The 27058-nt window shown below is 43.8% G+C and overlaps 2 protein-coding genes across 12 annotated transcripts in view; one reads left to right on the top strand and one right to left on the bottom strand.

Moving 5' to 3' along the window:
- LOC115170943 (microtubule-associated protein tau) overlaps positions 1–22718 on the top strand; it is a 39727-nt gene extending 17009 nt beyond the window's left edge. For 4 of the 8 annotated variants that reach the window (XM_029727346.1, XM_029727351.1, XM_029727348.1 and 1 more), the window contains 11 exons: positions 2646–2675; positions 4057–5325; positions 6920–6963; positions 7420–7587; positions 7867–7957; positions 8494–8729; positions 9159–9251; positions 9650–9742; positions 14905–14986; positions 15179–15285; positions 19805–22718. In XM_029727346.1, coding sequence (XP_029583206.1) covers positions 2646–2675; positions 4057–5325; positions 6920–6963; positions 7420–7587; positions 7867–7957; positions 8494–8729; positions 9159–9251; positions 9650–9742; positions 14905–14986; positions 15179–15285; positions 19805–20017 — 2426 coding nt within the window. In that variant the 3' untranslated portion in view covers positions 20018–22718. Of the gene's footprint in view, positions 1–2645; positions 2676–4056; positions 5326–6919; positions 6964–7419; positions 7588–7866; positions 7958–8493; positions 8730–9158; positions 9252–9649; positions 9743–14904; positions 14987–15178; positions 15286–19014; positions 19183–19804 lie in introns of all 8 variants that reach the window. The other 4 variants (XM_029727350.1, XM_029727353.1, XM_029727352.1 and 1 more) reach the window with 4 other exon arrangements.
- A 154-nt stretch (positions 22719–22872) lies between these two features.
- LOC115170941 (KAT8 regulatory NSL complex subunit 1) overlaps positions 22873–27058 on the bottom strand; it is a 78867-nt gene continuing 74681 nt past the window's right edge. For all 4 annotated transcript variants that reach the window (XM_029727343.1, XM_029727342.1, XM_029727345.1 and 1 more), the window contains 3 exons: positions 26914–27026; positions 25835–26117; positions 22873–25630 (listed from right to left, as the gene is read on the bottom strand). In XM_029727343.1, coding sequence (XP_029583203.1) covers positions 25373–25630; positions 25835–26117; positions 26914–27026 — 654 coding nt within the window. In that variant the 3' untranslated portion in view covers positions 22873–25372. The remainder of the gene's footprint in view (positions 25631–25834; positions 26118–26913; positions 27027–27058) is intronic.

Here is a 27058-nt window from a genome sequence, read left to right as displayed (position 1 = left end):
TAAGGGGGGTGTTTCTGGGCTAATGGGTCAATATGGTCACCACTTAACTGGTGCTGTGGCCTTGGTCAGCACGGTGGCGCCATGGTAACAGAAGGCTGAACCCCACGTCCCTATAGAGCCATAGCTAGTCACCTTAGAGCATTTTAAACATGGACTTCATTCAGCCTCACACTCGGTTCATTTACCGTAGGACGTGATGGTCATGGGGGTTCATAATGCTTCGTATAATGGCGTCCTTGGTGTTATAACCCCTTTAGCTACTAACTCACTCAGTGACTCCAGGTCTCTCAACTGTCAGTGGGCCTTTATTCAACAACGATTTATGGTATTGCCAGAAGGACAAAAGGCACTTTGGCGGTTGTGTTCTCAACGACAGCCCACAGCTATAGATACCACAGCGTCTGCTCTGCCGTGCGCCACAGACGAGCTTCGGCTCTAACCCCTGTCCACGGAAAACATGAACGATTTTGAGCAATTGCCATGAATAGAACGACGTGCGTAATGTAATTAGTTCACTTCCTCCAAACCTTCCTTGAACCACCGGCATGAACAATATACGGCAGGACAAGAGAACAAGGCTAGATGTCTAGATTCAGGCCTACATTGTAGGGACTCGTGTTCCTTTCACTGAGTCTATTGTATGTCTGCTGCCAGCATTAGTCCGTAAGTTACACTCGCCAACACAGGATAGTCGACTGTAACACAAGGACCATGGTGCATGTGTCTGGTGCTTTAGTCCTTAACTGGGGTTCAGTGACTCTGACTGCCCTATTAGCTGTAGGCAAAATCATTTATACCCACTTAGATGATGCTGAGCTGGCAGCCTGAGAACTGTTAATTGTCGATATGGAGGAATCATCGAGCTTTCCTGAAATCAAAATTTGCTGATAAGCGTTTCTTATTAACGCCTATGCTAACCCCCCCCCCCCTCCACCCCCACCCCAGAAAATGTTAGGTACGGTGCCTTCAGAAAGTATTCATACCCCTTGACTTATTCCACATTTTATGTTACAGCCTGAATTCACCCATCTACACACAATAGCTCATAATGACAGTGAATATTTTTGTTGTTGACATTTTTGCAAATTGATTTGAGAATAAAATCCCCCAAATATCTTATTTACGTAAGTATTCACACCCCTGAGTCAATACTTTGTAGAAGCACCTTTGGCAGCGATTGCAGTTGTGAGTCTTTCTGGGTAAGTCTCTTAAGAGCTTTCCACACCTGGATTGTGCAACATTTGCCCATTTATTATTTTCAAAAATGTTCAAGCTCTGTCAAATTGGTTGTTGATCATTGCTAGACAACCATTTTCAGGTCTTGCCATAGATTTTCATGTAGATTTGAGACAAAACTGTAACTCGGGAACATTGACTGTCTTCTTGGTAGGCAACTCCAGTGTAGATTTGGCCTTGTGTGTTATGTTATTGTCCTGCTGAAAGGGGAATTCATCTCCCGGTGTCCTTTAGGATTTTGCCTGTGCTTAGCTTCATTACATTTTCTTTTTTTATCCCGAAAAACTCCCCAGTCCTTAATGATTACAAGCATAACCATAACATTATGCAGCCACCACTATACTTGAAAATATTGAAAGTGGTACTCAGTAATGTGTTTGGGGCAAATCCAATACAACATAAGACTTTGTATTCAGGATATATATATTTTTTTTTTGCAGTATTAGGCCTACTTTAGTGTCTTGTTGCAAACAGGATGCATGTTTTGGAATAGTTTTATTCTGTACAGGCTTCTTTCTTTTCACTCTGTCAATTAGGTTAGTATAGTGGAGTAACTACAATGTTGTTGATCCATCCTCAGTTTTTTAAAACTCTGTAACTGTTTTAAAGTCACCATTCTTCCTCTTCGGCAACTGATTTAGGAAGAACGGTCTTATCTGTGCGGTGGCTGGGTCTACTGAAACATCATCCAAAGTATAATGAACCTTACCTTACGTGTGGGGTACAGAGATATGAGGTAGTCATTCAAAACTCATGTTAAACACTATTATTGCGCAAAGAGTGAGTCCATGCAACTTATGCGACTTGTTTAAGCAAATTTTTACTCCTAAACGTATTTAGGCTTGCCATTTAAAAAGTGGTTAAATACTTATTGACTCAAGACCGTTCAGCTTTATTTTTGATTGAATTTGTAAACATTTTCGAAAAACAGAATTCCACTTTGAGATTACGGGGTGTTGTGGGTAGGCTAGTGACTAAACAATCTCAAAGGAATCCATTTTAAATTCAGGCTGTAACACAACAAAATGGGAAATAAGTCAAGGGGTGTGACTACTTTCTGAAGACACAGTAGATCAACATATAGACGGTGTAGGGCAGCCGGGACTGTCCCTGAAACTACACTTGCGCAAGACCGAGAGTAACTTAGTGGTTTTAGCGAGCTTTAGACTAGAGGATTTATTTCAGCAGGTGGTGTGTGTGTGTGTGTGTGTGTGTGTGTGTGTGTGTGTGTGTGTGTGTGTGTGTGTGTGTGGTTGGTTAAGTTTGATCATACTCGTGTGAGTTCTCGCTGTATGTTGGAGATCAGCTTACCGGTGCCTGTAGAAAGTCTAATGAAGACCCCCCTTTTTTTTCTCCTTTTGTCTACTTCCCCATCCTCTTCCTCTCTCATCGAACCCTGGACCACGCAGCTACCGGAGGGATGACCGCTACAGGTCAAGGTATGACCCCAATGCCCATCTGACATCTCTCTTCCTCAGACTACATGTAGCCATGAGGAAGTGGAGTTTCCGAGACCGACTACCATCCATGCATATCCGTATCAAATCATCATCATCGTCTTTTTTTATTTTCAGATATTCACCCCAATAGCTCGTATACCAATTGAAACCAAGATCGGGTTTAGCATTGAGAGTAAAGGACAATCTCCAGTATTGATTTGAACCGCAACTCATCTCAATCACCATTGTAGTGGTACCACAGCGTGCGCATTATAGAACGGAGGACACTGTGTTATTGGAATGTTTCACCATATAGATTCCCAATTTTAGATTGATCCCTTGAAACGTATTCATCTTAAGTGGGTAATGGAGTTTGATTTCAAGCGCAAGGTTGATCATTTAAGGATTTCAGAATGGTTCTTACGCTGAGTGATACCACTCCATAGCTATAGTTTTAACCATTTTAATTAGTTTAACGTGACAAACATTGGAGTAAAACAAGCTTTTTTTGGGGGGTTCTGATGGGACGTGACGGTTGAACTAAGATCGAGGCAAAAGTTCTATTCTTCAAGAATCAATGGGTAGATATCATTTCTAAGTCCAGAAAAAGGTGTAGCAACTGCTGTTTCCCCCTTTTTGTAAAGGAAGAAACCATGATGTATTGTATGTGAGGCTAGCGGCCAGAAAACCCGCCCCACCGCAAACCTGCATTTGCAAATTAAACAACCCGGCAGCCAGACTAGCATTGATTCATCGCCATTGCAATTTCATTTATCACAACAATCCAAGAGCGAGAGAAATTCAGAGCTGTTGGGTCATTGTGAGTACTGTGTTGAATGAGAGTTTTTTTTTTTTTTTGTATTGATATGACACAGCTTTGCTTTGACTTCTGTTGTGCATTTTGGTTGATTTCTTTCAGGCAGAAGTCGAGGGCTTAGTGTCTGAGCTGTTAGGTGCTTTTTATGAACCCATAGCTACATACATAGTTCATAGCTCTCATTGTGTAGTCTACCCATCTTTTCTGCTAGAAACATGGAAGCAAAATGTTTGCAACTGCATTGAATGTGATTTGCAAACGGAGCTTCTTATAAAAACACCTACAGCGCTCAAGATTTAGGTACCAAAACGATCCAGATAATTACAGTTGATATATTTGATGTTTCATTGTTGTTCCTGTTGATGCCAGCAAAAAAAGGTTCCTTTGCCCTTTGTTTTGTGTTCCTGCTCCTTCGGTGGTTGTTTTCTTTCCTTTATTTCTGTTCCTTTTGTTGGGTGTTGAATGTGTGTCTCTGAGGAGGAGGTATTCTCTAACACCACAGTCCTGCTGTGGATCTATCCCTCTGTCCCTTATCGTTCTGCTTCCCGGTTCCCACCACACCAGAGGAGCTCACTGCGTCGCTCAGCCCCACGCCAGGAGGCGTCAGTCCTGCCACAGAGAGCGGCCGCAGTAGCAGGTCCGGCTTTGCCGATGGTGGGAGCGAAGACGGGGAGCGGGCTGGGTCGGTAAGCCCCCGGGCGTCTCCTTCAGCCCCTGAAGCCCCAATCGAGAGGGACACTCCAAGGCTCTTCTCCCCAGACTCGCTGGGGTCTGAGGTGAAGAGGAGCTCATCTGACAAGGTCTCTGATGTCTCTGTGGGCCACAGCCTGAGCGGCTCTGGGTCTGAGGACGAGGATGAGAAGGACGTATGTGAGAGCAAGGAGTCTCCTACCTCAGCCTATGAAGACAGGATCAGTCCTGGGAAGCCTCAGAGCCCTCTCTTCATGGAAAAGGAGGGGATGAAAGAGCAGGTGGATGAAGAAAAAGAGGAGGATAGCGACGAGGAAGAGGAGGAGAGAACAGAGGTGTCAACGATCCGCAGGAGGCCACGGCGTGAGGTCAGCTCAGAGGAGGAAGAGCAGCAGAAAGATGAAGGTCGCGCCCCTGTCATTCCCGTTGCCATGACCCCGGAGGAAGCCAAGCAGCGCGTCCTATCCTTTGACTACACGGAGCCTGTGGGACACCCCCCGGGTCAGGGCATCCCTGCAGGGTGGCAGAACGGGGCAGACAAGACCCCCCCAGAGAGCAAGAGCCCTGACTCCAACAGGGCCGACCATGGATCTCCCTTCTCCCCTAGCACCGCAGCCGACCGGACCCAGGACCAGTCTCCTCTCATCGAGCACCTGCCAGACGCCCGCGACGCGGTGGAGCAGGAGACTGAGGAGGAGGTGCAGGAGGAAGAAGAGGTGCAGGAGAAGGTAGCTAGTCCCCTGCCCATGATTGCTGTGCCCCAGATGGAGGTTGAGCCCGTCCAGAAGGATGATGAGCCTGCCAAGACCTCAAATGACACTCAAGGCCAATACCTGGAGTCGGCAGACAAGGACGTCATCGCAGCGGTGACGGCAGCTCAGTCGGTGACCAAAGCCAAACCTGCAGAAGCCAAACCTGCAGAAACGAAGCCTAAGGCTGGCAAGCCTGCTAGTGGCCTCAAAGGTGATGCCAAAGGAGGTGCTCCTACAGCAGCCAAAGGCCCGGTCAGGAAAGATAAGAAAGTGACCGCTACTGCTGTTGCCCCTCCCCCCAAGGCCACCGCTGCTAAAACTCAGAAAGCACCCCCAAAAGATGCCGCCCCACCGGGCGGAAAAGCAAATGCTCCGGGTGCCCAGCTGAAAGGTCTGTTTTCCGTTCTAGTTTATCAATCCCGCCTCTCCACCTCCTCCTCCTTTCTTTTCTCTCACAGATATGTTCTTCTTCTTACTAGAGCAACACAATAAAGCAGCACCCTTTCTGAAAAACACGCACAAAATGTGAACGTGTTCGGTTGATGAAACGGACTGCTTGTAGCCGCCGCCGCCGGCTTCTTTCTCGTCTCTTCTGTGTTCAATTCGCTCTCTTTCGAGCTTCCTCTTTTCTCTGTGTTCTGTCTGTGTTTCCAGCCCCTGTTTATGTCACTAACCCTCCTGTGCCCAAGTTATTTTCGCTGGCATTGTTTTCCCACTGGTCAGCCCCTTTTGCATGCCACTTGCATGTTTGTTGGGTGTGCAACATCACATCATCGTGACTGTGTATTTATGGGTCACCTTTCCTCCCACCTCCCGTCTTCTGAAACACACACACACACACACACACACACACACACACACACACACACACACACACACACACACACACACACACGTATGCACACATACACACCACACTCTGGCTGCTGTTTCCTATCTATCATATGAGGAGAAAAGTGTAAGTCAGCACTGTTTGTCAGGTTTAATGTAAGCATCCATGCATACTATCTTCCCCTGTAGTGCAGGTGGTCTCTCAGAGTGTATTTGTTACACACTACTTATCATGAGATGGATCACTGGTTCTCTTTATGCTAATCATCTTAAGGCTGCCTAAATGGCCAATTATCGGTAATGATCAGATGATGGCTGATAAGCACTTGCGCATGACATGATAACGAAATGATTTCCATTTCAAAAGGTACATTTTCTGTAAAAGCTTTTCTAAATGATTGCTGGAGTGTGAATAATGAAATCAGTTTAATGGCAACCACCCACTCTTATCAATACAGCCATGTCACTCACTCAGGGTCCTAGTTGGACCTAATGGGGTCGTTCATTGATAGGCAGGCAATAATGTTGATGTCTCCTAACTAACCATTTGAAAGCATCACAGTCCCCACGGAGACTCAATTATCCTGCTTATCCAATACCATGCAGGCCTGACGTCAAATAAAAAGGACGGTTTCTAAGCAGTTGTCTGTACCACATTCATTGGCCCTAAAACAAATTTAGTTCCCCCCTCAAATGATTAGCCTAGTCCCAGACAGTGTATTATGATCTCTGAGTGGACTGATTCAGGGGGATCGAAATCAGGCCAAGAGGCTCTAGTTTTTAATAAAGACGACGACAACGTGCTAAAACCTCCCCATGCGGTCTAATGTCAATACGCAGATCATTTCCAATCTGGGCCAAGTTTCAAATTTAAAGTTCAATAAAAGTTTATGACAAATGTACTTTCTGGCAATTCATTTCAGTGTGCTGACAATTTACTATGAAATCCAAAAGCAACTTTAAAGCATCCGGATACAGCAACTAGAGTAGATGACACGCATTGTCCGTTAGCATTTTCATGCCTGGGATGAATAGGCAGTTTAGCATTGGAGAGTTAGCCTAGCCTAGTACAGCGAGGTCTCAAAGTTGCTGATGAGACGGGGCTATGATATTAGTACTGACTCTCAGTCCCTTTCTTTGACCCTCTCTTGCAGCCAAGGCCGGTGCAGGGGCTAGGAAAGAAGCGGCTGAGAAAAAGGTAGGTGATCATTGATGTGTGGACCAGAGGTCTGACCTCTTGAGTGAACTTGAGATATATTGATGCCTGCTGTATCTCAGTGCTTCACTTTACAGCTGCAAAGGAGGTTCCAAACGTGTTGGCTCAAATTTGACAGAAACTTTTGCATCGACCCTCTGCCTTCAACTGAATGCCCTAAAAAACGAACGGTTTTGCTCTGCAATTGCAGTACAGCACATCTGCATGTAAAGCCATTCACCAATCACACACAGTTTTTGACATTTTATTGAATTTAAGATTTTTACTGTTTACATTTTTTTAAATTGCTTAAATTGGTTTTAATTGTTTAAGTCTATATCGCTTATAGCTTTTTGTTAAGTTCCACCATCGTAATGCATTCCTTTAAATGTTGTTTGCTTTCACTTTTGTCTTTTCCTTTGTGTTTCATAACACTTTTTTACCACCTTTGGTCACAAGACACCCAACGCCACCACACCTGTCAAAGCATCCACCCCCAAACGACCCTCCTCGGTCCAAACCACCCCCAACAAAAAGCCTTGGTCCTCTTCCTCTGCCCCAGCCTGCAACACTAGCAGGCCCAGCTCAATATTTAAACCCAGTCCAGGCAGTGAACCCAGGCCGAGGGTAAGTAACACACATGGACAGGCCTCAAGTTTGACCACGATCCCAGGCTCAGGCCAGCCTATCCATTGGCTCATAATGCTCAATGGCATTATGACTTGAATACTTCAAAGTTCCATGGTGTTGAATGATCTTATGCAGTGCCTCTCCTAAACCCAAAATAGTCAGTCAGTTCTTTCCCAAATTAGTATTTTGAGTCTTTTGTTTCAACACAGGTTCATCGCTTGTTGTGTAGTTTCTAGTTTTTCCATTCTAGAAGTAACCGTGCTGTTTGGTTTCCAGACTGGAGATGGGAAGACAGCCAGCACCAGGACACCAGGTGCCAAACTCCAGGGTGCTGGGACCAGGATGCAGACCAAGACCACTGCTGGAGGTCAGTCAGTACTCAGGACATGTTCAACAGATGCTCAACTCTCAATGTGTTCCTTTACACTCGTACAGCAGTACCTACAACGTGAACACATGAAATGCAATCACTGTTAATCCATTGAGAGTTCCCCAATTCGAGAGAGGTTAACAAATGGAGTGTGAGCAGAGATGAGAGAGCATGATAAGGATATGGTCAGACTCCATATCCCCATTGAAAAAGGTTCAACTCTAACAACAGCTTGATACCTACATTTGCCATCTCTAACACGTGGCAGCTTGATAACTACATTTACGTCCTCAGCATGTTAGATGGTGTCACCACCGTTTGCTGTGCTCTCTTTGGAATGGCGTGATGGAGAGAAAAATGTACCTAGAAGTGTCTGGGCATTTTGGCTTTAACTACAGGCTGAGCAAAACATCACCAGCACCTAGTTCAAATAATTGAACTTTTGCAGGTCTTGTTCCAGAAAACTTCTTCTCGGGAGCACAACATAGATTGGAATAACCTAATCCTAGATTATGTTTCTCCTAACCTTGTAGTTGATTCCCCCAAGACGCCCCAAGACCGTAGTGGCTACAGCAGCCCCAGCACACCCAAGTCCCCCGCCAGCCGGGAGGTGAAGAAGGTGGCGGTGGTGCGGACCCCTCCTAAATCCCCTGGGTCCATGAGGGGGCGCAGTCCAGTGCCCCTGGCCGCCCCCATGCCCGACCTGAAGAACGTCCGGTCAAAGATTGGCTCCACGGAGAACATCAAGCACTCGCCTGGTGGAGGACGGGTAAGGGCTTGAAACCGTTTTCTTTAGTTTTTATGATATGTAGGGTTGAAGAATTCCAGAAACCTTCCCAAAGTTTGCAGGTTTTTCGTAAACCCATGGTAAGAGGAAGAGGAGGTGAGGGAATCTGCCAACAGGAAGTCCTCCAACTGGGATTTCTGAAAAACCCAGGAACTTTTGAAAAGTGGCCTGAAATGTACAACACTGGTGCTGTTTTTCTTAGGTATCTTTCTTCCAAGCTTGAGTTGTTTATCACAGGCCGGAATCCACGTACTACCCCAGTAATTGCGATTTCAAGGCTTATGTTTGAGTTGTGATCACAAATGGCTTTACAGTATTTGTTGAATATGTCCAGAACAATAAAAAATGGTTTGTTCTGTTATTAGTTCCTTGGATGTTTTAAGAACGCTTTTTCCCTCCTGACTCTTTCAGGTGCAAATAGTTGAAAAGAAGATGGATTTAAGTAACGTTCAGTCAAAGTGTGGCTCCAAAGCCAATCTCAAGTATACCCCAGGAGGTGGCAATGTGAGTAACACAGACAGCATGGCGGTCAAGAGACTGCAGACAGGGACATTACCCATTTTCCAACTCCTACAGTACCCAACCCACACACTTCCATAAAGACTGGTCACTTGATCATTGATCTGTAACTGTTTTTGAGATCAGTGCATGTCAGATATCCCTGACCTGTAAAATAAGGACATTGCCTCATGCCTGTAACTTCTGAGGGTGATAAATCTAGCTATTGAATTGGTATCTGCAGTGCAGACACCAACCCTGAACTTTGAGGCTATCTTGCAGATAATCTGGTTTAAGTAAACTGCTAAATAGTAGATAGCAGCAAGATCCACATCGCAGCCTTGCAGCTGCTGCAGCAACCTGCCAGAAAGATGATATTTTCGCTTCTCCTCTACCTCTTCCAGGTGCAAATTTTACATAAGAAGATCGACTTGTCTAGTGTTCAGTCTAGGTGTGGCTCCAAAGACAATCTCAAGCATGTCCCCGGAGGTGGTAACGTGAGTAACTTGAGGATGAACTCATGGTTTGGTCTTGAGTCTTCCTGCAGTTAGGACCAGATCATGGCCTTGGCCAGAACATAAAGGCTATTCCTTCTCCACTCTCTGCTCCTCCTAGACTTAAATTAAATGAGGACTTCACTAGCTTATAGTTACTTAAATTTGAGGAGTTTACAGGCTTTTTTCATTTTTGTTAAATTTACTCTCTGATATTCTCTCATTATGGTAGCACAAGCTATGTAAGTTTCAACTATTTCAACTCAATTCCTTTTAAATCAGTTAGGCTATCGCTTGATTCAATACAGGAACATTAAATAAATCAATAAAGTGAATGGAAAAACATTACAAATAAGATGAAGGTGCTGAGGTAATTATAGTCTTGGAAGTATTCAACGTAACAAATGAGACCCCACTCTAAATAATAGTTTCGAGTAGGAATACTTCTCTGAAGTCTTAACATCTTACAGTTGCAGCACGTTATGAAATGTCCTTTTAGCAGCACGTTATGAAATGTCCTTTTATTTTTCCAAATGCGAAAACATTCAAAATCACATGTAGGCTAAATCAATTTTTTTTTGTCAAATAAAATATAAAACAACAAGACCTGTTCATGTGGAGGTTCAAGCTGGGATCAAGCCAAATATCTTTGAGATACTGCATTAAGTTCTGGTCACCGCCATTTGTCCCCTTAAAGCTTAAAGTTTTCATAGTTTTCAAAGACAACTTTCAAAGCAGATTCCTCATACAGTTGCCCTTTCCAGATTCATTCCACACTGGCCTAGCTTAAATGCAAGCATTGTGATTTGATCTGTATTTCTACCCTATACAAATCAATTCCAACACAATACACTAAGTTTCCAACATCGGTTTAAAACCTAGACTCTTCTAGAATATGAGAATTGCTGACCTTATCGCATCACAAGCAACCCAGTTCCCCTCACCAATAAAGCCATTGTTTCTCTCAATGAGTCACGATTACAGACCAATCAGACCAGAGTGGATGGTACAGCATAGCGTACTGACTGTCAGCAGCACAGGTCTGTCAACCAATGTCTTCTCATTGAGCTGACTAAATGCCTTACAGTAATGGAATGTGCACGTCAGACGTCATTAAATCTGGCTTGGGATTGATACAGTACAGCCTTAGTATACAGACCTGAAATGAGATGACCCAAAACGATGAGGGTTTTACCATGATTAAATGTGCGCTCAATAGAACTCTCCACAAAACGATTTGACGAAGTATGAGGTAAAAACCCAGCGAAGTATAATTAATGAATCTATTTGATTTCTATGGGCTGATGGGTATTTTCACCAGGTTTATCTACCAGGTTTATCTCTAGGGACTACTGTGCGCTTTGGCATTCCCTAAAAAAGAGAATGATCTGTTAGATAAATGATGTGAGTCGATGTTGTGTAGTGTATGTACACAGTGGGCCCTGGCACAGCGGGGATACAATAAGCCCAATTAGACCAATCGAAAAGAGTAGCAGACTAGAGTAGAATCTGAGACTAAATCTTACTTGCTTCAAGTTTCTGCAGAGGGCAACACAAAAAACACCCAGAAAGCCAAGATAAAGGCCTAATCAATGTCTTTAAAAACGTTGATTTCATTAAACTGCAACGGGACACTGGTTTAAGGTTAGGGCTTGGCAGGGACCGTTGCGTGGCACCTTGGCCCCTATGAGTCCCTGAAAACGGATGCATGGGTAAGGCATTAACAGGGGGCAGGGCATCCTTGCCTGGAGATGCTGTTGCCAAGTTTGTGTTTTTTGGTCTGTCTGCCCTAGATCTGTCTCCTCAAATGTGTCTCCAATAGCCTGTATGATGCACCCCAAAGGCTTGTAGTCTCAAACTCTCCAAGTCCAATACACGGTTCAGTGTCTTGAGCTGAACACCTCGACATCAGTGCTGGTTGTTACCTTGCATGGACATGGATGACGTGAATGCAGTAGTGATGAGACAAAGTAGAACGTCATTGGCTTATAATGGTGGCATGGTTCTCCTGGTTGGTGTATGACCGTGAGCACGCAGTCCCAGCGGGCAAACTTTTGGGGCGGTAAATCCATAATGATGTCATTTTTCTGGTTCTGAAATTGTCCGATTTTACAACCAGTTCAAGTCACCATCTCGTTGATGACCAATATCAAGATGTCTGGGAAAGATGGTCATATTCTGGTCCGATGATCAGTTAAAGGCATCTTTTAGCAAAACAAGACATCGACAAACATTTATTATACTCAGAATACAACCAATGACGTTAACCAGTTTTGCACGCTGGGCTCAACCTGAATCCTGTCAATTGTGATATTAACCTCCAACTCATTGTCCGCCACCACCCATCAACTTCTGTAAATCAATACCGTCTGTACTGTTAAGTCTACAAATCAAGACAGCATGGCATTAGGGAAACCACTGTATAACTATGAAGTATTTGTTTATATAGGCCATAACTAGTGACCTCTAATGTATTGCCGGTGCTGTCAAAGTAGAGATGTAAGATTCAACTCTTACAACAGAAATGATGAGGCCAGTTTATTTAAAGTGGTACCGGTAAATGGATAGTGATTGGGCTGCACTGAGTTGGATGTGGCTGCAGCGTTGTAGTCCTGCTGTAGTCCTGTCTTAGCTGCTTGGAGAAACAGGGCTGGGCTTCTGCTCTGTGTGTAGAGAATAATGTGATGAGAGACTGTATCTCTATGCAGCACTGACACCACCATGTGTCTGTACTGCGTAAATACATGTTCAGACTGCATACCGGCAAATAGCTGCATGTTTGGATGTGTATATGTTCGTGTGTATCTACACAAGTGGGGGTATGGTTGAATTTTTTTCCCCCGGCAATATTCATTTAAAAATATAGGCTTCTTTTTTTCATTTTATTCAAGAGAGTTAACCTATTTCGCTTAGGTTGCTTTGGGAGTCTGATTTTGTCTAGATTGTCGTGTAGACTTGTTTTAAATCATGGATGGAGTGATTTTAGAGAGCTCTGGTCATTTGAATTTCATATTCATAAACTCAGCAAAAAAAGAAACGTCCTCTCACTGTCAACTGCGTGTATTTTCAGCAAAATTAACGTGTAAATATTTGTATGAACAAGATTCAACAACTGAGACAAACTGAACAAGTTCCATGTTACTAACAGAAATTGAATAATGTGTCCCTGAACAAAAGGGGGGGGGGTCAAAATCAAAAGTAACAGTTAGTATCTGGTGTGGCCACCAGCTGCATTAAGTACTGCAGTACATCTCCTATTCATGGACTGCACCAGATTTGCCAGATCTTCCTGTGAGATGTTACAACAATCTCCCACCAAGGCACCTGCAAGTTCCCGGACATTTCTGGGGGGAATGGCCCTAGCCCTCACCCTCCGATCCAACAGGTCCCAGACGTGCTCAATGGGATTGAGATCTGGGCTCTTCGCTGACCATGGCAGAACACTGACATTCCTGTCTTGCAGGAAATCATGCACAGAACGAGCAGTATGGCTGGTGGCATTGTCATGCTGGAGGGTCATGTCAGGATGAGCCTGCAGGAGGGGTACCACATGAGGGAGGAGGATGTCTTCCCTGTAACGCATAGCATTGAGATTTCCTGCAATGGCAACAAGCTCAGTCCGATGATGTTGTGACACACCGCCACAGACCATGACGGACCCTCCACCTCCAAATCGATCCTGCTCCAGAGTACAGGCCTCGGTGTAACGCTCATTCCTTCGATGATAAACGCGAATCCGACCATCACCCTTGGTGAGACAAAACCGCGACTCGTCAGTGAAGAGCACTTTTTCCCAGTCCTGTCTGGTGCAGCGACGGTGGGTTTGTGCCCATAGGCGACGTTGTTGCTGGTGATGTCTGGTGAGGACCTGCCTTACAACAGGCCCACAAGCCCTCAGTCCAGCCTCTCTCAGCCTATTGCGGACAGTCTGAACACTGATGGAGGGATTGTGCGTTCCTGGTGTAACTCGGGCAGTTGTTGTTGCCATCCTGTACCTGTCCCGCAGGTGTGATGTTCGGATGTACCAATCCTATGCAGGTGTTGTTACACGTGGTCTGCCACTGCGAGGACGATCAGCTGTCCACCCTGTCTCACTGTAGCGCTGTCCTCATACCTCCTTGCAGCATGCCTAAGGCACATTCACGCAGATGAGCAGGGATCCTGTGCATCTTTCTTTTGTTGTTTTTCAGAGTTAGTAGAAAGGCCTCTTTAGTGTCCTAAGTTTTCATAACTGTGACCTTAATTGCCTACCGTCTGTAAGCTGTTAGTGTTTTAACGACCGTTCCACAGGTGCATGTTCATGAATTGTGTATGGTTTATTGAACAAGCATGGGAAACAGTGTTTAAACCCTTTACAATGAAGATCTGTGAAGTTATTTGGATTTTTACGAATTATCTTTGAAAGACAGGATCCTGAAAAAGGGACGTTTCTTTTTTTGCTGAGTTTATATATATTTTTTAATTATTAAGCAGTTTACTTCTATAAACATTTGATCAGATATATAGATTATAAAAGTGTTGTTTTCATGAATGTCAGTCATTTTGTGATTACTTTTATCCTCCTGACCATCAGGTATCTTGTCTCGCTTCTCAGGAAAACAGACGTGGGGGAATGTGTAGTAGAGAATATTCCTGTAAAAAAAAATTACGAAAAGGTGAAAGGCTGGTAATCCAATCATCTAATCAAATGTGTATCCTTGCATACATGGCGCGGGTTAAACTGGGTTAGAAAACAACATTGTATCGTCATAGTTTCTAGAGATGTAATGAAACGTCTTTGCATCCAAATTTGAGACCTAGTTGTTTCATTTAGATTCAAATTTCATCATTATGGCCTGATTTTTGATAACGATGACTGAATTCCCTGAAATATTCTAGCTATCTTTTCATTTTGAAGGAAATTCTCATGTGTGGGTGCAATAGAATAACCCCTCTTTCCCTTTTTACAACCAATATCTATTAAGGACAATGCTAGAAGCGAGTCTATTCAGGAAGCCATTCGTGGTGGTGTCCTTGTCCTTGCATGTGACTGATGCTGACTCATTCTAGATTGTCTCTCTGTATTCTGCCTCCTCGCATCGCCCAACAATGACCACTCCTCTGGTCTGATTCTATCTATAGTCTGGTGATCGCCTTTGTTGTTTCTCCCCATTTGCCATATCCAGGTTCAAATTACTCACAAAAAGATTGACCTCAGCAACGTACAGTCAAAGTGTGGATCGAAGGCCAACATTCACCACAAACCAGGTAACTTACGTACAGAATAAAACCTTACGGTGACTGAAATGAAACAACATGCAACAAGAGATACCCTGAGGCTATTGGTGGTCTATACTCAGCCATATCAACAAATAGTTTTATGCTCCCTGACGAATGTGAAGTAGGAAAATGTGTTGAATAACCTTTGCAGTGCTAAAGAATGCCGCTTGTTTTCATCAGGTGGAGGCAATGTGGAGATCAAATCTGAGAAGATGGACTTCAAGGTTCAGTCTAAGATTGGGTCCATGGACAACGTTGGTCATGTGGCTGGAGGTGGCGGGCGGAAGGTAAACAGAGTCACTGTCACTAATGTCCGAATTGACACGCACGTCTTTCAAAAAAACAACTGTACAAACCTATTACAATCAATTACTCATTTCTATTCTGAAATACTGAATTATTCTGCCCGAATTCTGGAGTCAACACTCTGCACACAATTCATTGCTAATATTCTCTCTGGCTTCAAATCTCTGAAATCTAAACTAAATGATCACTCTTCTTGCTTGGCAAACTCTTCCTTAGCAAACTGAGCGTGCCGTGAAACTTGCTTATAAACATTTCTAAAATGTCACGCAAAAGAGCGATTAACACAGGGTCCCATTGATTACTAAGTAGGCCTCTCTCTGCATTGGCCAATAGGCATACGCCTGAATATGTCATGAACTTACAAAAAGTTTTTTTACAAACACTTTTTTTATATCAATATTTCATATAAAGCCTAACAATAGATCATAAATCCATTTTATTGCAAATACAAACTTCCCTCAAGGTAACTGATCGCTGTTAAAAATAACTCTACCACACATAGTACATGAAGGCCAATTTTAAACTCAATACAGTAAGAAACTGAGGCAGTATTTTCCCTAATCTCGGCACCCAGAACCAAATCCGATGCTCGATATTTTAATTGTTAAGCCTATATCAAGAGATCATATTTTCCCTTGCAATGGCAACTCTGGCGACCCATTCTCCTGCTCTCCTTCCTCTTCTCTTTGCCCAGCATGTTTGGGTGGCAGCACCTCTCATTTAGCCGGTGTACCAGTCTCTTTAGCTAATCCACTCCATGTCATGTGCCATCTTCAAAATATGATCATTCTATCATTAATGAGCTTGAGGAGAACGGAGGATTTGATCCTGATTCGATCACCCTTAGAGCTATCATCCAATCACAACTATTATGCAAATATTGGAACTTTTTAGTCTCCACAGAACACGCGAGTAGGGTCTATCTGCAGACCGCGTCCTACATGCCGCGCCCGCTACATGCTGCGCCCACAACGCCCCACTTACTACATGCCGCGCCCACTGCCATTAAGGCTAGGACACCGGCAGTTGAGAGGAACGCACTTGTTTGAAATGGAAAAGTGTTGTGGTAGCTATTGATAAAGAAGAACATCAAGACGATGCAGCTGCTTTACAAGTGGGATGCACTGTTGAAAGTTACATCCCGAGGGGTTTGTGCTGATTGTACGGAGATTGTGACAGCCGGTTAAATGGCGTCCCTTAAGAGGGCAAGAACAACATGTACGTCAGGAGAAGTGCAGTATTATAATAAGGAGACGTATACTTGGAATATGGAGGACGAACGGAGGGAAAAAGAGAGGCAGAGGAGGTCTAAGAGAGAGGGGGAGGAAGGAAGAGGGGGAGCTTGAGTTGGTTAAAAATAGCTGGGGAAAAAGGAGATGGTTTGTTAAAGAAGAACAGTAGAAAGTGTAGGCAGAGTGAGCTGAAGGGCGAAGTATCTGAGGTGGTAGGTGTGGTGAAGTTCTCGTAGCCCGAGGCTTGCACCGAGGGTCAGGACAAAGACAGTAGGAGTGAAGTTTTTGGAAAAAGTGGACTCTTGCCTTTTGGCTGATCCATTTGTAGTTTCAGTGTGGGTGAAAACAGCATTGGGTGCTGTGGAATCAGTGAAGGTAACCATAAGTGGTCTTGTGATAATTATATGTGTTTCTGCTGGTCAGAGGGAACAGGCGCTCCGTGTTAAATGAATGGGGACAAGAGACATGAATTGTTCTGATCTCAAGAAAAGGGCACCATTGAGGAGTGATTACTGGGGTAGCAGTAAATGTGAACGCTGATCAACTGGAGGGGAAGATTCTCGGTGTTTGATGCTCGTCGTTTGGTGTGACGCAGACAGGATGGCGCGAGTGGAGAAACAGAAGAGTCCATTGTCTGTTCTTTTGAGTTTTGATGTTGAGTCTTTACCCAACAAAGTGATGTTAGGATATATAAGTTGTCCTGTACGAGCTTTTGTGCCGACTACATTACATTGTTACAGGTGTCAAGCTTATGGGCATGTGGCAGCAGTGTGTAGGAGGAAGGTCCTAAGTGTGAGAAGTGTACAGTTACGCATGAGACAAAGGAAGGTGTAGTATTGGGGAAAGTAGTGGTATGTGTTAATTGTAGGGGTGCCCATGGGGCTGGGGGATCAGAAACGTCCCGTGCGAGAGAGGCAGGTTGAGGTTTCCAGGATTAGAGTAGTGCAGAAGTTGTCATATGCTGAGGCAGTGAAGAAAGTAGAGGAAGATGGGTCAAGGGGGAGGGATCCTGAGAGGAGTGGTGTGAGTAGTAGATCAGTACAGAAGGATAAACCAACAAGTGATATATGTTTCAGTAAGATTAGATTATGGGATGGAATGTAAATCGCAGAAAATAGAGGTGGTGGCAGCTGCAGAGAGGTATTTGGGTGTGCGAGACTTGACATCAAAGAGTTACAGGGTGTGTTAAGTGGTGGTGTCCCATCCTTTCAGCCTGAAGTAGAACTAAATAGATTTAAATAGTGGAGTATGGTATTTATTATTATTTGTGAGTGTAGTGTTAGATGGTAGGGTATTTGTAATTTTTTTTAAAGTTAGAAAGGAAAAAATAATTAAGCTAAGTATAAGGGAGTTCAGTCTAGTGGGTGGCGGTAATCCAACATTTATTGGATGCCAACCCCCGTTAAACCTCAAAGAAAACATTGGCAGTTATTTTAACTTTACGGCGACGGTAATCACTACTCGGTAGTGCCATGCAAGAGTTGGGTTGGCTACACTAGCCGTAATGCTGTAACGTTAACAGAACTGCGGGAAAGCAGTGCTCGGCAAGCGGGGGAGAATGACACTGTACCGGTGTTCTAGTTAGCTAGCTACTTCCCTCGCCATATCGTTAACAGAACTGCAGGAAAACAGTACTCGGCAGGCGGGGTCGAAGGACACTGTGTACCGGCCCCCTTCTTATGTGGGGGTTTTCAGCGGTTGGCATCCAACGCTGGTGCATCCACCTACTGTGTGTGCCAGAGACAGCGCTAGCAGCTGCAATGGCAGTGGGCGTGGCATGTAGTAACCGCAGTCTGCAGATAGACGTTATTGTAACACATTGGTATCCGGTTGCTGAGCAACCATTTTTGTTTGTCCAGAAGAAACTAGTCTGTCAAAATTTGCTAGCTCATGTCTAAATTCTCAAACTAAATATTGCAATTCCAACCACAAAATTATTTTAAGACTCAAAATACAACAACTTGCCTAGCTAACAGCTAAATATTTGTTTTGGACTTTATTCATTATATTTTCGAGGATCCACATGTTCTCATGGAAAATAATGTTATTTCCAACAACCAATGAGCAACTCCACCTCATATTTGAATGTTGAGATTATTGAAAGGTCAGTCTCGTTGGCAATGACAAGGAGTGGAATGTTAGCTATGACAAGGAGTGGAATGTTAGCTAAAGACTGGTAAAGTTACTCAGACTACCTTTTCATTTTCACTCTGATTCCAAGCTGGCACTGCAGACCAATCTCTTGCTTATTTTTGTTCTTTCTTTTAGTTTTTAAACAACTTTCATGTATTATTTTTTTTTTTTGTACAGACTTTCTTTCATTCATTTATTTTATATATATATATATATATATATATATATATATATTTTTTTTTTCATTTGATTTATTTAGTTTGATTTGTTTGTTACGTTTGATTTGTTTTGTTTAACACCAACACATGTTGTCCTGTCCATACTGGGTGTGGTATCCATCCATAGAGAGAGAAGGGGAAGGAAGCCGAGGGGGTTTCTGGAGAAGGAGACGCCTCCCTAAATAGGGAAGCTCCTATCCCCAGCCCTACTGGCCCCTCCACTGATCCCCCTCAGTCGCCCCGTTCTGAACACAGCCCAATCGAGGGGGCGTCCTGGTAAAGCTAGAAGTCTCCAGTAAGTACACAATGTCTTACTTCAGACTAAAACCCCAAAGTCGCCAAACTTGTCCAGTCAATTGGACAGATCAAGCCACAACAGAGATACTCAACCTTGAAAATGAAGGCCTATACCCCCCCCCCCTTAAAAAACATGCAAGCACCCACACATGCATGCACATGTGCAGCCAAACACACACCCACCCACACAGCATGTCCATAGGACTCCACACACTATCAAGAGGGAAATTGTATACATGTAACCACAAGAGGGCATCAACACAAAGTCAAGAGCCTTTCAAACTGCAGCATCACTGGTCCTTTGTGATATGCACAACCTCTGTTCACCATTCTACATTCTGATGTCATCACATAGAAAGTATAATACTGGATTTGTGCTGATTTGACTTCCACTCATCCATGTCCAGATTAAGCCTAGTCCTGGACTAGAATACACGTTTAATGGAAATTCTCCATTTAGAATTAATTTTAGTCCAGGACTAAGTTTAACGGGAAACCTGGCCCCGACGATTTACACAGACACAATCCATGAATGATGCATAATTACACATGGAAGATTTGGCTCATCACTGTTGGTGCCCTTGCTCGCCATTCACAAAATGTATCAATCACTCCTGCAGATTGAAAGCCACAAACTGAGTTTCCGTGAGACGGCGAAAGCCCGCACCGACCACGGAGCGGAGATTGTCCCCGTGGAGATCATCGCAGGCGGCTCACCCGCCCGTCTTCTCAGCAACGTGTCGTCCCCTGGCAGCCAGAACATGACAGAGACGCCGCCGCTATCTATGCTAGCCGACCAGGTCTCCGCCTCCCTCGCCAAGCAAGGCCTGTGATTCGACCACGTCCCTCCCCTGAAAAAGCATTGTAGGTTACCAAGGGAACCAACCACGTGATAAAAAAAGAGAAACGAAGAGAAAAAGAAGCACCTCACTGAGTCTCCCTTCCTCCTTGAAATTCAAAAGTCGCTCGCAGGATTTGCCGACCGGGGATATCCGTCAGGGCAAAGGGGTCCGTTAATGAACAGCTGTTTATGGTCTTGATAGTTAGATAGACACAGGTAATGAAAACATATACACGTGAAAGAAAAGCAACATTATTCTATACCCATTAAAAACGCAGCCAGGCCTTATAAAGACATTTACCCTCCTTTCCATTTACAGTGCAATTAATTGGGCTGCTCAATTTGAACGCAACTGCTCGCATGAAAATATTGCACATTACTTTGCTTATTGCCATGCAGTGGATGTTTGAATTTGCTCATTTATGCCTTAAAATGTGAAGTAGCCAAAGACTCAACTCTTTTCTCAACTAGAAAAGATCAGCTAAATTAAAGTGACACTGTACTATACCATTCAGATGATACTAGGTGCCAAATAGACTTGCCCTTTCGTGCTTAAAACACTCCGATATTCCCCAGTTGAGAAATCCGCGAAGATTTATTTACGGTATAATGAAATTCGAACGTTGTTGTAAACAGTTGCTGTGCTGTAATGAATAGCGTGTAGGTAAGCAAATTGACTCTGCCTTTGAGATGATTAAAATACACATTGTGAAATTATGAAATAAACAATTTTCATGAGAAGGACAATTACAAGAATATTTAACTTAGAGTTAAAGCCCATGCATGTCCTGTTCAAAACATTTCAAGGAGGATCCCATTGCTGAGCAATTGAAATCAATTAAGTAATCAATTAATTATGGAGTAATGGAGCTACATTGTGCATATGTCAATCAATTGGATAAGATTGATAATTTGAAGTTGAGAGGGGTTTTTGTGTGTATGGTATAGTCTACGCGCTGATATTTTGGTGGTATATCACCAACCCTCACCAAGTAACGGAAATCCATTCTAGACCATCTGATTGGTCCAGAGCCAGAACACACGTGGGTATAGGGGCGTTGTGAAATGTCGTCATTGGCTTTGATACTCTGATTGGTTAGAGATGATCCAATCGCTGATTACTTTGTTTTGTACAACACCCCTTATTTTGACGTCAACAAGAAACGACTTGAATGATGGCTGTCTCAAGACTGCAGTATGTAGGAACGATTGAGCAGCGGAAGAATTCAGTTTGAGTGGTCAGGCAATAGAAATGCCACTGCACACCCACAACACACATTTTACCTGCATGAAATTCAAAACCTGATATAGGGTGTGCTCCAAATCTCTACCCTACTCCAGAAGTGTGCACTTGCACACTCCTTCTGTCAAAGATGATCAAATGACCACCCCCTACCTACCCACAGCGCACTACTTACGTAGCGAATTTTAACTAAAGTAAATATTTCTTCGCAATGATAGAGCACTTTTTTTTACGCTGTAGATCAAACCTTATGTTGCACAGTTTATTTCCTACTAGTAGCCCTATTCTGTGGATGTAAGACATATTAAACTGCTATTTACGAATACTTATAGATGCACCTGCTGACACCCTGCTATTATTTTTTTATACTCCCGACCCTCCTCACGATGCATTCTTGTTTTTGAAGGTAGTTTTTACACACTGAAGTTCTCAAGTCGACCACCACTACATGTGTGTGAATGATAACTGGCTGGCTTTCCTCCTCATTCCTCATGGTCAACATGAACATTATGTACTGTGCTGAAAATCTATAAAAAGGGGGTTAAATTGTTACGATTGAACAAATCTATTCAAGGTAAGACATGTAAGCATATTAACTACCTAAAGCCCCAAAAATACTCAAATCAAATGTTATGTCACATGCTTCATAAACAGGTGTAGACTAACAGTGGAATGCTTACTTGTGAGCCCTTCCCAACAACACAGAGAAAAATAAGGAATAAATACACAATGATTAACGATAACTTGGCTATATACATGGGTTACCAGTAGAGTCGACGTGCAGGGGTACAATGAAATTGAGGTAGATATGTACATATAGGTAGGGATACTAAGACTGATATTCACGTTAGTCCACATATCCTGTAAGACCGTTTTAGAAAAGGTAACATTAAACAACCCGATGCACCTTGTGTGGTGAATGATGTTCCGCAAAAGTGTAAGGCTGTTTTTTCCAAGTTAGTATATTATTTCGAAGCTGAAAATTGAAATGTCATGTCACCCTTGTAGTTTTTCCCAGGTAACCACACACAGTAAATTAATCTGAGGGAGTGGTTTACGATTCTGAAAGGACAGCATAACCTCAACTTTTATTCATTAAACCTTTTAATGACTGACATTTTAAGCAAACTGGTAATTGTACTGTCATTAAATCTGTTGCGACAAGAGGGGAAGAAAGTTGGTGCAAAGGGTGTTTAGGCCTAGGACTTAATGTCATTAATTTAAGGGAAGGAAAAGGGTAATTTGGGGCTTTTCAATGTAGTAAATAACTTTTCCCTTTTGCCTCATAAAGGGAACAATGATACAAGTTTTTCACCTTTCTCTGCTGAGTTTTTATTTTGACAGTCGTGATTGTCCTTATTGTGATGTGCATTTTATTAATATTTGGTTTACACCGATACTTGTTGCTGTAAACGTGGATTAGGAAATAAAGTCAGTATTGGAACAGCAATGTTAAAGGTTTCTTCTTTCCATTACATTTGTGAAGACTGTGTTTCAAAGAATGACAGGGTATTTCCTGTCACACTGACCTCGTTTGTGAAATATGCAAGGGCTTTAAACATGTAGAACGTACAAGCTAATACGGAACACAAGAACACAGTTGATACAATATAATTCACTTTTATTTTGAGAATAACACGCTGCCTGCCCGTCGGATTCATCAATCCATAAACGTTTTTTTTTTTTTTGCCTCTGCATAAAGTGTTCAATATAGTGTACTTGTCGTGGCTTCTCCCTATACAATCAGGACAGCTACAGCCTGAACATCAAACATTTAAATTATTTACAAAATATACTCTTTTTGTACAAACTATTACATGCTAAAGGATATACCACTCACCCACCCTCATTCACCACGTTGGAAATTCTAAGTACGAAAATAGCCCAGACAATACAATATCGGCTTTTCAACGCTAGTCAAACCCTATTGTACATCGAAACAGTTTCTGCCCGGTGGGTCCTCCGATCCCCACTCGCAGACAGAAAACCGTAGTGGATAGGCGGGACTTCTGTGAGGAGAAAGGGACAGGCATCGATGGTCCCTAGAAATAAGAGTCCGGTTTGTCTTTCGTTCGGTCTGGACAGACACGACTCCCGTGGGAGAATTATTCACCAGGGAAGGCCTCACATTACCTCCTCGAAATGAGACAGCAGAATCAAGGAAGGTGGAGACAAAAAGGCTCAACTGAACAGTGATGCGAATGATTTTCTTCCCCCGCACATTTTTTTTTCTTGTCAGACTCAAACACAACTCATGACATGATTCCATACTAGCGGTAATTGGAACAAGAGCAAGGCATTGGTTGAGGCAGGCTTACGTTTAGCTAACTAACATGTGGGTTTGACTGCTGGGGCAGAGCATGAATCAGACGCACAAAGTGACCAAGTAGAAACAGCCAGGCTCAAATTGACTCCAACTGAAAGCCCTACGTGGGTGATGGCCACAGCCTTCTGACTCAAACATAAGCCTTTTTTTAGAGGCTTTCTGTACAATACTCCACTTCATCTGCAGGGAGGGACAAAGCAGGGGGTGCTGGGAACTAGGGCAGCTGATGGCAGATCTGGGCTGTGTTCAGTAGGTACCAAAGGAATATAACGGGCAGGGATTACCTGGACTTGTCCACCATTTCAGAACATTTTGTTTGCTCTAATGAACACAACCCAAACTTAAGAGTTTTGTTTTGCATTGTTACATGAAAATCATTTGACTTAACCAACATGACATTTGAACCCCCAATAAAACTCAGAGCTTGAGAGATTTTAATCCAATTGTGGAACTGCATTGACAATCCAACAGGTACATTGACATCTGCCTTGTGCAATTCCAAAAACAGATAGGGACACAGGACCGAGACAAATTAGGAACATTTACATATTTGTCTCATGTTTTCTTTTACTATACCGAGTGACATGAAATTGCATGGCAATTATGCATTACAAGCTGGAAACATTGCATCGGATGTGAACTACTGCAACTCGTGTCAATAGCTAGGGTACAGAAATGTAAAGTGGAGCGAATAATGAAGGGCCTTGATCCAAGATGAAGCCAAAATACTACATTCAAAAACAGGAGCCTTCTTTGTAATTGGAACCCGGCTGCACGCTTTTAGTGATTTCTTGCACATTATCCAAACCAAATCAGAAAAGCGTGAAATAACAGCACGCACACCACATCGAAAATGAAGACAGAAATCCAATATGCACACAGTTGAACAAAGACACTGAAATCAACTCCATTTCTACTTGATCATTCCTATGTAGGAGAGGTGATGTGTTTTTATGTCGTTATATTAGTTAACATATCCACATGATTATTTATTTGCTTCACTTTGGCTTGGCTGATTGAATGATTTATTCAAACTAGTGTATGTGTAATCTCATATTGAGGGTGGTGTTACTTGCTGTGCTAATTTTATACACTGCCCCAACAACCACTTGTGCCATCAGTCTATGTGACGGGGTTGAAAGGAAATATATTATTAAACCTATATGTAGAAAACAACTATACCAATGCAGACAAACCGAGATGAAAGAAAAGCAGACATCAAAGAAAATGGCAAACTGATTACTACTACAGCTCTGTGAAACAAGTGCATAAAGGAACATTTCAGGTTCACTCCGATTCTCTGGGGAGGGACTAATATTATTAGGTTGATTCAAGGGGACAACATAAGCTATGACAACAAGGCATTGCCGTTTTGTGTTTTACTCACTCCATTTTACACTGACATGGGGTGGGGAATAGAAAGCTACAAAGGTACACACACTGCCTGAGTGGCTGCTTAGCCCTCAGCCCATTGACCCAAAAACAGGAAGCAACTCTACGTCCTGCTCATCACAAATTCAGCTTTCAGTCTAATTTCTCTCCTTTTTTCCCCATTCACTTTTATATATTTGTTCATTTCGATGACCAAGAAAAGAAAGAACAAAACTGATTTCTGATGGGGGTCTCTGTCTATGTTCACTAAAAACTGTGAAAGAATTTGACTGATGTTTGAATATCAAACAACAGGAGTCCATTATTCCATTGTTGATGTAGTTCTTGTTTTGAGTCTTGTGAAAGAAAAAAAAGTGACGAGTCCTTTATGCGGGGAGAGCCTTCGTTCATCGGTGGGAGGGTCTGGTGAGAGTGGTGGTGGTGGGGAGGGCTTTCTGCTTGCTGCTGTCGTCAGGGGGAAGCGGCGAGGGGGGACCCCCGGTGTCAGACTCCGATCTGGACGAGCCCGTCTTGCAGCCGGAGATGTGGCGCATGGTTCTGTAGGGGCGCTCCTCGGCGTTCCCTGGCTGCTCCTCGGGCTCCGGCGGCGGGTCGTTCTCCAGGGGGAAGCTCCTCCGGTCCCATGGGTGTACTGGGATGGGAACCTGGAGAGGGAGAGAGGAAACTCACGTCAGAGACTGGACACAGGGCTATCACTCACTTATCAAAGATGATCGGTCTGTGTATATTTATACCCAAAGGGCTGGTGCCTTCTCATATATCCTCTACAATCTGCCACAGTATTCACACTAATTAAACACCTGACGTGTGTGTATAGTACGAAAGTGTATGTGCTACGAGGAGCCTACCAGTTCTTCGTAGGTTCCGTCAGGTGTGGAGCAGCGCGTGTCTTCGTTGGAGAGCAGGCGGTAGGAGTCCCTGGATCCTATAGGGGTGTAGGAGTACCCTCCTGCTGTGTAACACCCTGGGGCGTAAGGGTAGGACTGCAGGTCGGGGCTGGCCGGGGAGCAGGGGGAGGCGGCGCTACCGTAGTCCTGCAGGGCGTGGAAGTGGGCTGTGTCCGGGGAGGAGGGGTTGTTGCTGCCCAGCAGGGGAGTGGTGTGACCGTCCGACCGGCCACTGACATATGAACTGGAAGGGGGGGGGGGGAAAGAGGGGAGTTAACTTGACATGAAGAACAAAAATGAAGTCTTCAGCTAGACTTCAATTGAAAAGAAAGGAGAACAATAGCCTTAAGTAGAGAAACCTATCATCTAGATTCTAGAAGACCAAAAGGTCAAATAGGGGCTGCTTATATTTTTCCTGTTTCACTGCATGTACAAGTGGGGTAACCTGTATGAGTGTGTGAATTGGAAAGTCGTTTTTTTTGTTGAATATCCCAACTCCCCGAGACACCCTCGGAGAGTGGGGTCAAGGCCAGCGATCATGGCGACGCTGGAGCAATTAGGGTTAAGTGCCTTGCTCAAGGGCACGGTCGGCAGATGTTTCACCTAATCCGCTCGTGGGATCTGAGAACCAGCGACCTTGGCCCAACACTCTTAACCGCTAGGCTATTTGCCAAGATGTTCCCTGTGCTGCACTGCAGTATAACATACTGGACCAGGCTATTTTAGGGAGAAACAGTGCAAAAAATGTAAAGATTCTGAGATAAGAGAATCACAATCAATATGCAGCTCAGAACCTCATCTCTGCTACAGATCACACCAAAAAGACTCTGATTTCTGGATTAATAAAGAAATTAGAAAAACCTCCACAAACCCTGCTTCTTGGAAAAACTATGGGGAGTGGGTGGATTAGGGCAGACCGTGTGTGTGTGTGTGTGTGTTTGTGGGGGGGGGGGGTCTTGAATTGGGGCAGCTCATGCTGCAGGGGTGTCTTCTTGCAACTCATATTGTGGGTAGGGGGTGTTTTGGCGTGTGTTACTGACCGGCTGCCTCTCCTCTTGGCGATGGCGCTGGCCGTCCAGCTCCAGCGGGAACGCTCCTGGTCCTCGCAGGACTGGTGCAGCTGGGAGAATGCAGTGTCTGTCAGGTCCTCAACCTGGAGGGAGGGAGAGAGGAAAAGAAAGATCA

The sequence above is a fragment of the Salmo trutta genome, chromosome 32 (genome assembly GCF_901001165.1).
Source record: "Salmo trutta chromosome 32, fSalTru1.1, whole genome shotgun sequence".
NCBI lineage: Eukaryota > Metazoa > Chordata > Actinopteri > Salmoniformes > Salmonidae > Salmo > Salmo trutta.
Note: the sequence above shows the minus strand (reverse complement) of the source record. Positions and strands in the feature narration are given on the sequence as shown.